Here is a 10,821-nt window from a genome sequence, read left to right on the forward strand (position 1 = left end):
TCTGAAGATCTGATCTCCAAAAGGGAAGTTTCAGGAAGGTCACCTGTGAAGGGGATCTTTGCCCCTCAAAATCCATAAGTTCACAATTTGAACAATGTACTATTCACATTTTTAAAGGCAATAATAAACCATACACTGTCCTAGTTCTTTGCTTCATTCTGGGAGACCAAATATCTAAACTTTTGCTTTGCTGTTGTCAGTATCATTAACCTATTTAGTCAGCCTGATACACCTCAACCTTCTGCAACACACAGTGGTGACTTTGTACTTCATTCACAGTGCTGGTGCTGCTGCTGCTGCCACCTTCTTGTACATCCAGGCAGTGTCCCTGCACAAACAGAAGCCTAAAGATCTCTTCTTCTTCTGGGCACGGGCAAAAAATTCCAGGTGTCCCAAAGGCCATGCAGATTTCTATGGCTTGTACAAAAAAGTCATTGGTTACACAAAGCCAGCCACTGGAGATGCTCACAGACCCCTACAGCTATGTGGCACTGACTGACCCATTGCTCTTTTTATCTCACTCTCAATGGGTTGGCTCTTGGAGAGGGCAATAAAAGGAATGGCAGGCTACCTCAGCTGCTCCCCGCAAGCTTCCTATGAGGAGCCTGGGCAGAATGAATGACTCCTTTCCAAGCTGCAATCTTTTCTCCTTATGTCCTAGGTTGGGAAACATTCCAGCTCCTTGAGATGCCACCTACCAACTATCAGTCTACAAATTACTAAAAAGTAATTTGGAAAATTATACTACTCCAGAAACACAGGAGTCCATTCTGTTTGCTGAATAGGAGTAAGATACACAGAGTCATTCCCATTTACTACAGTGAGTAAGGTGGAACGGAAGGGGAAAGACAAGCATCAGTCTATGGTTTTCACTTCAAAAATCCATAATATATATATTCATTAAGGAGACCTTTGATTATGTATGCAGTCAATGACAGGAAGACAAAGGGAAGAACCTACAGAACATCTAGGTTCTTATTGTGCTGCTTTTTAATAAAGAAAAAAAAAAAAGGCCAGAAGTTATAAGTAATATTCAAGACTGTCAGGGAAAGTGTAGTAAAATGGAGGAAAAAAAGAATGTTTATGTTTTTTCTAATTGAAAGGGTTGTAGAAATAAATCTTCCCCAAGAAAGAATATTTTGTAAGCAGCTGATCGTGTGGTCTCTCTGACCTTTCTCTGAAACAACTGCAAACAGGTCTGTCAGATACAAACCACAGCAATAAATGGACTTTGGATCTGATTTGGTGTGGTGGTTTTTAAGTTGCTGTATTGCCCTTCCAAGTGATTAATTTTTTCTCATAAAAGCTTGTGATAATGCTCACATTCAGAGGTTACCTAGTACAGACAGTACTGACATTTTTCATCTATGTTTGCTACTCAGTAAAAGTTCTTCTGAACTTCAGCAATCACCACTGAGGTATCTGTTATATGGAATGCAATTCGAAGTCCTGCATATAATGAACTTTCTCTGCAAAACATGCTTAGTTCAGGAAGGAAAATGACTTTACTGAAAACCACACTACAATATATGCTGTAAAGAAGGGTGCTATTAATTAACTACATATTTTAATCTTAATAGGTCAGAATTTGAAATAGGGAGACATTTCTGATTTAGCCTACTTCAGATTTCCATCTCTAACACTATACTGACATCTGAAAAATTCAACTAACTAACTTAAGGAAAGTAAAAACAGAAACATGAAAAGCAATGAAATTTGATTTCAAAAAAATTCCCTTTATTACTGAAAAGATGGTAGTGATGATGCAGATAAAGGTACTTATTACAGTCCATCAGATAAATGGTTAAATTGCATCTAACACTTCTGAGGAAGAAGATGAAGACAGAAGTAGCAAAGGAGTTGTGGCAAAAGCAGTCTTCCTGGGCACAGTCACCCTTTCCTTCCCCTCTAACCTCTTTTCATAGTAAAACAGCCTCAGGGAGAAGAAGATGAACTGATTTATATCAGAAACTTTATCTCAGTGCTGTCAAACTCATGCATTAAATAATGGTGTATCAAAGCCTACCGAGACTTCAAAGCCGTGATGCCAGCCATGATAAACCTCTATCTTCTTGCATTTTTGGTCTTTCTGAGCTCATGATTTTATGTTTTCTGTAGTCAACAAGACTGGGCTCTTCCACCTAAACAACAGTGTGACTTGCATTCATTCACATGGATACCATGACTCATAGCAAAGCACCAGTTTAATTTAGACTCATGAGAGAAATACAGGGAAAGGACTTCAAACTGCCTGCTATTGTTCAGTACCCACATAAAAAAATCCACTTGTGGTTTTTTTTTTTTTTTGGTTGTAACAGGCAAGTGATGTTGAAGGCTGTTACTGCAAGCTATGATAGCCCCCTCCTGCGCCCCATGCCCCTGCCCCAGAGATGCTGATATGAAACTCGTTCAAACGTAAGATGATGCAGTGAAAAAACAGCAGGAACATCAGTATACAGACCATTTTACTGAGGCACAAAACAACCACAAATATTTTAAGTCTCTATATGTTTTCATTTATAAGCTGGGGGATGAACAGAACAACAGCAGCCCTTCCGAGAAAGACCTGCAGTTGCTGGTGGATGAGAGGCTGCACATGAATTGGCAGTGTAAGCTTGCAGCCCAGAAAGTCTATTATGCCCTGGGCTGCATCAAAAGCATCGTGGCCAGCAGGTCAAGGGCGGTGATTCTGCCCTCTACTCTGCTCTCATGAGACCCCCGTTTCTGCTCTCGTGAGACCCCAGTGCTGTATCCAGTTCTGGAGTCTCCCGCACAGAAAGGACAATGACTTACTGGAGTGAGTCCAGGGGAGAGACATCAAGATAATTAGAGGAATGGAGCACCTCTCCTATGAGGAAAGGCTGACAGAATTGGGATTGTTCAGCCTGGAGAAGAGAAGGCTTTGGGGTTACCTAATTTTAGCCTTCCAGTACCTGAAGGGAGTCTACAAAAAAGATGGAGAGAGACTTTCTACAGGAGTGGGTAGTGGCAGGACAAGGGGGAATGGATTCAACCCAAAAGAGAGTAGGTTTAGATTAGATATTAGGAAGAAATTCTTACTATGTGAGATGGTGAGACACTAGCACAGGTTGTCGGGAGCCCCTGGTGGTCTAGGGGAAAGGCACTGCACTGTCACTGCAGAGACCCAGGTTTGATTCCCGGTCGGGGCCCCTCCCCGGGCAGATGGAGCTCGTTAGCCCTGTAAAACAATCCATCTACGTCCTGAGGACCTCGCTGCCACCGTCCAAGCTTGCTTGGCCCCGGCAGATGAACCTCAGGATTAAAGGGTGGGCTCAGTTCCGCGCACACTGTGTCTCACCTAAAAAATCCAATGCGCAGGCTGGAAGGTGGAAAGACCTTCCCCGGTTCTTCGTTCGCGAAGACTGGCCATTAGAAATTAAAAAAAAAAAAAAGCACAGGTTGTCCAGAGAAGTGGATGCCCCATACCTTGGAAGTGTTCAAGGCCAGGTTGGAGGGAGGTCTGAGCAACCTGGTCTAATGAAAGGTGTCCCTGTCTACAGTGGGAGTGGTTGGAACTAGATGATCTTTAAGGTCCCTTCCAACCCTGGCCATTTTATGATTTATTTACAACTGTCATTTGTTGTAATTTCTACAGTCATATAACCTAATGCACTAAAAAATCCTCTGGTGTCTCTCTCCTCTATGGTTTTGTTTTGCAATATATAGCATAACCTTAAAAATGGGTCTGGTATTCTTGATATATCTAATTTTCATGTCATGAAAACGCATGCCTTGGTAGGTACACAGCTTCAGAGAAGGAACAGGGATGGGAAAGTGAAGGGAGAGAACTAGGGGGAGTGAGGGGAAAGGGACTTGCAGAGGTTGGGAATGGTATGTCACAAAGCCACTGTTTGAATTACCCTAGGTCAAATAGGGGAATGCTTTATTAAACCATGTTATTCTGCCTTTTGACAGCTATATCTTAAACAAATTAGCAGGCTACAAAGTAGAGCCTCTATAAGTAATCCATGGGGTAATCAATAAACAGTCTGATCCAAACTCCACTGAAATCCATCAAAAGACAACTACCATCTTCAGCAGACTTTGGGTCAGACTAATTTTGGTGGAGGATGCACATTTCTCCATAATTACCAAGAAAACTAAGCACAAGTGAAAAAGCAACACCTTTCCTGTCACTTTTAAAACATCTTTGTCAAATTTTTCCTATAACATATCCTTAAACAAGGAGGCACTTCTTCCCAGAAAGCAAGAGGTATGTACTTCTAGAAGCAAACTGTAGGCATTTTAGCATTTACCATAATGGACATATTACTTATAGGTTCAACATACAAAATATTCCTCCTGTTCAGATCTGCCCCTAAACAAAATAAAACAGGCATTAATCTTTGTGCCTAAAAAAAAAAAAAAGTCCACCATCTATCTCCAGTAAGCAAAAAATAATTGATTTACAAAGCTGTGCTTTATTTGCCCTTGACTGTTTAATGTACAGGGCTTTTAAAAGACCTGGCACTGGCAGAATAGGGTGAAACAGCACTACCACTGTATCATGTTTAATAATTGTAAAATGCTGCAGTTTATTGCTCTATTTGCAATAATAACAGTATTGTTGAACAGCTATCATAACAAATGTGGTTTTGACCAAAGAGTCACAGATGTCTGTCCTTATAAATTAAGCTAGTAACAATAGTCCATGCTTATAATGTTATTAACTTCTTTGAAATAACAAAATAGTCCATTGGTGGTGCATCATAAGCACCTATTGGGAAATTTATGTTATTCTGCCTCATGCATCAGATATCTAAATCAACAGCCTTGACAAGAACATTTTTTCCCCTCATTGTTAATGACATAATTGTAAAAGCACTATAAATATTTTAAAGCAGCAGCTGAAGGAAAAACTCTCACGGAGATATTGGTAATGTGTCATGAAGAGAGTACCATGAAGACAGCAGCCAATTCAAAATCCAAATATTCTTCGCTAGAGATAATTTAACTGTTCAAAAGCATCTATCAAACACTTATACAAGCACATATTGGAATAGTTCCCTAAATTTACTATTTACTCAATAGGCTATGATTTCTGTGGAATATATATGAATTGTAAGATATGAATACATTTTAAAAATGTACAGTAAACTAGCTATTTAAAGAAGGTACTGCACACTGCTCTTCGGTAAAATGTCATCTTTCTAATCAAGGCATTAGGGGTAATAAATCCCTACTGCAAATAAAAGTGTTGCTTGAATTAAAAACTAAGTTTTAGATCAGTAAATCCTATCAGATTAAGGCAGTTATGCCATAATCTTCACCACACTACAACCAAACCAAATTACTACTTCTTCCTACTGTTTTTGACATTCGAGCTATAAACTGAACTTCAGTGCAGAAAAAAAATTTAAAAAATAGTACTAAAAGCTAAAGGAAACACACTATAAACTGTGTATGTTCAGCACTGTGTACCAGAAAAGTAACTCCTTGTCATGCTGTATTTGACTTCCACTCAGAAATCAGCTCATTAGCTCCAGTGAAATAACACACACCTCAAAAAAACTCCAAAACCCCCAAACCAACAAAAACCCAAACAAAACATCAATCACATAAAAGAAAAAAGGGTTAAAAACAAAAAAAAAGAGTCATGTCCTGCATAACATCATACCTGGTAAGGCTGAAAGGCATGAGAAGATATCCAGCTGGGGGTTTTGAATTACACTGTGTAACAATAAGTGCAAGTAGACAAAACATAGGCATGGGAAACTGTGAGCAAGAGCCCAAGAGCAGAAATTTACTGCTGTAACAGGAGGCTACTCACTTTGCCACCTCCCTGGAAAAGTCATGTCTTCCCAGAAGGGGCTGATTATCCCACAAGGAATTAGAACAGCTTTTTGAGCTGCTCACAGTCTGGATTCAGGTATGAGATAGGGCAGTCTTACTACTCCAGTACACTCACATATCCTAAGACAAACATACAACTTATATTTGACTTCATCAAAACATAAACTTCTCTGCTGAACATTGTTGGTAGATGTTTTGTGAAGGCCTTATCTTATGCTTGAGCTAAGCACATCTTTCCAAACAGATACAAGATTATAATTTAAAGACTTGAAATGGTGGAGAATGACCACCAGTTGCTCCCTCTCATCTCTGTGTTATTAGCTGTAGTTTCTTTGGACTTGACTTTTCTACCCAGCTGAAGAGATACTTGCTATCCCAATTTGTCCTTGTCCAGCTATACCTGCCTGGATTTATTCTGCAGTAACTCAACTAGGCTGAGCTTCTCATGTCCCCCATAAAAGGGGAAACTTGTGGCTAATTTTTGCTGCTCTTCCCAAACTACATTCAATTGCCAGCACACTTTCAGGATTGGACAGCACTGCAGACCTCTATGGTAATATATAAAATTTATATTGCCTTCCTACTCTCACTTGATATCCTTATCCTTTTTATATCCATTTTATATTCATTCTATTAGCTACAAGGTACCGTTCTGAAAGGTCAAAATCAATGAAATATTTAATGCAATGGCAAGCTTAGACACAAAATGCTACATCTTAACAGTCTCTGGTAGTTTCACCTTAAGCTGAGCTTCAGTTACATGAGCCAAGGGGATCCAGACAGGAATGCTCACGATACCAGCTTTAATCCACTTGCTCTGAGCAACAGGCACATCCACCCTGTGCTTCACCTTGGCCAAGCTTCTTCTGAAGCAAATTTTTACTACCAGAGGTCATATTCAACACACTGCACTGGGAAATAGTACCTGCCTTGTAATGCCAGCACATGACTTCCAAAGCTCCTTTCCCTAAATTCCTGAACATCCGGAATTTCTTCAGCTATTGCCACATGACAGTGGTGCCATTAGGTAGAGGTGGGAAGATCACCAAAATGATTAGAGGGATGGAGCACCTTTCCTATCAGGACAGAATGAGAAAGTTAGGACTGTTCAGCCTGGCGAAGAGAAAGCTCTGGAGGGACCTTAAGCACCTTCCAGTACTTAAAGGAGGCCTATGAGAAAGATGAGGACACAGTTTTTGGCAGGGCCTGCTGCAATAGGACAAGAGGTAATGGTTTTAAACTAAAACAAGGTATGTGTAGAATACAAGGAAGAAATTCTTTACAGTGAGGGTGGTGAGGCACTGGTACAGGCTGCCAGAGAATCTGCAGATGCCCCGTTCCTAGCAGTGTTCCTAGCAGTGTTCAAGGTCAAGTTGGAAGAGGCTCTAAGCAACCTGATCTAGTGAAAGGTGTCCCCGCCCATCGCAGGGGGGTTGGAACTAGATGATCTTTAAGGTCCCTTCCAACACAAACTGATAAAATATTGACATGCTTATTTTGTCAGCCTGAAGAGCAACCTCTGCCATGGATCACTCTGACCTCCAGCTCTGCCCTCCTGTACTCCTCATCATCTCACAGGAGATGTAGTTCCAAATGTTGCTGCCAGACTTACAAAAGGCCTCATGACACTCACAGCCTCTCCTGCAGATGAGAAAATCTCCAAAGAGATTACATTAAGTGTATTAGGTATATCTTTGGTAAAATGTATGCAACATACATATATCTCCATATCTAACCTGTATATTCTATGTATATTCCCGGTCGGGGCCCCCCCCTGGGCAGATGGAGCTCGTTAGCCCATAAGGCAATCCATCTACGTCCTGAGGACCTCACTGCCACCGTCCAAGCGTGCTTGGCCCCGGCAGATGAACCTCAGGATTAAAGGGTGGGCTCAGTTCCGCGCACACTGTGTCTCACCTAAAAAATCCAATGCGCAGGCTGGAAGGTGGAAAGACCTTCCCTGGTTCTTCGTTCGCGAAGAGACTGGCCATTATATTCTATGAACACTAATATTCTAATAAAACCCCCATAAAACTGGTAATACTCATTAAATGACAAGGGTTATAAAAAAATCCCCTTTGTCCACATCTTTCTTTATTTTAAAGTGTATTTTCCTAGTAAAACAGAAACGAAACATGAGTTTCTACTACTGGAGAGAATCACAATTACATGATGGAGTTTGCACCTTTTATTTAACACTTTTAAGTAGAGATAAAGGAAATGTTTCAAAGAAATGTTTTAGCACTGTCTAACAACTCTCCTTGTTACAGGTTGACTGTACAAACCACATATAATTTCATGATAAGATTTTGGGTTAAATGAGCTGCAGAACCTCGTGTTCTCGTTTCTAAGTAACGCACACATCCCAAATCTATTATAGTAGAGCTTTATGAATCATATTCCTCTCTCTCTCTCTGCACATGCATACAAATGTGCAAATGCATGCATAAAAATGTAGAAGATATACTGCATACTTATGATATGTTACTTGTCCAATAAACAGCCATAAGACTTACATTAGCAAACTGTATCCTCAGTCTATGTCCCTCAGAGCACAAATTATGGAATCTCTTCTTTTTCTAACAAAATATGATTGCAAAATTTTGTTTTGAATTTTCTTTCCCTCTCACATGTCAATATGTGGAATACAAACCTTTGGCACTTTGTATGAATTATTATGAACACAAGAAGTCTGCTGGACATTGTAACAAAATTGGTGTGGAACACTAAGAAATTGTTTCAATACTTTTTAAGGAGAAAAGGAAGCAGTGTCTTTACTAACACAGTTGTCCTAATATTTAATTGAAGACTTTGAACACAAATAGAATTTCAGATAAAATCCAAAAAGATATTTCTGGTCACAAAAATACAATTTTCATGTAAAATTGAACAGTAAGAGGAATGACACAAGATAAAGAATTAAAAAGAAACTGGACCGCAAACTCAAATAATGAATAGTTTTAATTTTTTGCTGTATTCCAATATGGAGAGTTTTTGCTATTACTCTTAATAAACTCTTAGGCAGATGATATTTTCCTGTTAAGTCTCAGGTACACTGTAATGACACATAGAAAATAATATTGAGCAGAAAAGACAATGTATAGAACAAAGATTTCAGTGCAATGACTAAACCTCATGACTCCTATGCTTTTTATGAAATACAGATGACCTCAAGAATTTTAAACTGCTATAGCAACCAATTCTCTTCTCCAGAAGAACTGCCTGTTTCACGTAGTGCTTTCTGAGTAACAGATCTGCTGAAAAGCTGAAGTGATCATCGTAAAATGGGTAAGTTGTATGATACAAGATGACAAGACCTTTGCCTCTCCTGGAGTCTTGCTTGATTCATAAGCTGAACAAATTTGGTTTTAACTAAACCTCTAAGCAAGGTGAATTACTTTATTTAACAATATAGACAGTGCACTGCAGGGATTTTCCCTTGTGCAGTAAGTAAAATATATGAAGCTTTAGTCTGCGTGAGGAGGAATAAGAGCTCAAAGAACAATTAACATTTCAGCACATGATATATAGGAAATATGTCTTTGGGGAAACATAGGCTGATGGCAATCTGGGTTTATCTCTGCAGTCTCTTTTGGTATTTGCAGGCTCTATTTTGACATTCCTACTTCTTGGTTTCTTAGATCCAGCTTCTTTTGATTTCTCAAACAAAGCCAAAGTAAGACTAAGACCAACATCATTTGGAAGTCATCTGCTGTGAAATACACGTGATTTGTCTTTCCTCTATTCTTGCTACTGCTTTCAGGAGGTCTGTGAAGACTTGGATCTTACAAGTCAAGCAAAAAGTCAGAGAATGATGTCCACGGCAAAAAGCCTCAAAAAAGCTAAGGCAGAAGCTAAAATGCTTCTCTTATACCATTTTTCATGTGTTGCCTGTAATAAATTATAGATGATCAATTGTCACATCAGAAATCAAGAAAAAACTAATAAATCCCAGAAAAATCTATCACATTAAGCTGCCTTTTGAAGAACTCGGTATTTTTAAAGGTGAATTTATTTTTAGCCATTTTTTATTTTCTACGAGTTTTTGTCTCAGATTCTTTGTTTAATGAGAAACTGTTTTCCTCCTCTGACATTCCACTGTGACCCAGAGTCATCCCAATCAGTGGCAATACTTAACTGAAGAATCTCACTTTGGGAACTAATGAGTCAGAATATGTAAAACTGTTCTCCTTCCCTTTTAACTAACCTTCTGATTGGGCATATCAGATAAAGTTAGATGTAGATGCTTAATCTCTTGGCAATTTTGGGAGTCCTTGTTTGCTGCACTACTGCTAAATTAAAAATATGATCTAATTCTGTTTTCTAAGTTTTCTAGTCCATCAACCAACATAGAAGTCCCTACAACATTTCTATTCTAACTACATTAAACTATCAGTTGCCAAGATAGACTGTGAATCATAAAATTATTCTTACTGGGGAGAAGCAGGAAAAGAAAGGACTCGCTAATGACAGTCTTAAGTCTTTTGATCTTATTCCTCAATATTTTTGAAAAAGCATCAAAAAACAAAACAAAACAAAAATAAAAAACCCAAATGTAACAAAACAGGCCTTGACAACACAAAAGAAAAGTCAGAAAAATTTAAAGTCAACTGCACCCAGAGCCAGATCCAATTTTTTTTAATACAATTAATTCTAGACGTCTCTCAATCAAAAAGAGGTTTGGTTCGAGAGAGTTTTATCAGACTAGTATTGACAGAATCATGGAATATCCTGAGTTGGAAGGGACTCACAAGGATCATTGAGTCCAACTCCTGGCCCTGAACAGGACATCCCAAGAATCCCACCATGTGCCCAAGGGCACTGTCCAAATGCTTCTTGAACTCAGATAGGCTTGGTGTTGTGACCACTCCCCTGGGGAATCTGTTCCAGTGCTCAGCCACTCTTCCTGTGAAAAGCCTTTTCCTAATATCCAACCTAAACCTGCCCTGACACAACTTCATTCCATGCCTCACTTGAGCAGTTTAGGGCACCACAATATAAGAAAAA

General features: G+C 39.3%; 1 protein-coding gene across 4 annotated transcripts in view; it reads right to left on the reverse strand.

Moving 5' to 3' along the window:
• Nucleotides 1–8,781: 8,781 nt before the first annotated feature.
• The window catches only part of LOC114064244 (FERM and PDZ domain-containing protein 4-like), a 255,103-nt gene continuing 253,063 nt past the window's right edge, over nt 8,782–10,821 (reverse strand). For all 4 annotated transcript variants that reach the window (XM_027897109.1, XM_027897111.1, XM_027897113.1 and 1 more), the window contains one exon: nt 8,782–8,869. In XM_027897109.1, coding sequence (XP_027752910.1) covers nt 8,854–8,869 — 16 coding nt within the window. In that variant the 3' untranslated portion in view covers nt 8,782–8,853. The remainder of the gene's footprint in view (nt 8,870–10,821) is intronic.

This window comes from Empidonax traillii, unplaced genomic scaffold (genome assembly GCF_003031625.1).
Source record: "Empidonax traillii isolate 1590-97213 ecotype Southwest subspecies unplaced genomic scaffold, ASM303162v1 scaffold530:size435587, whole genome shotgun sequence".
NCBI lineage: Eukaryota > Metazoa > Chordata > Aves > Passeriformes > Tyrannidae > Empidonax > Empidonax traillii.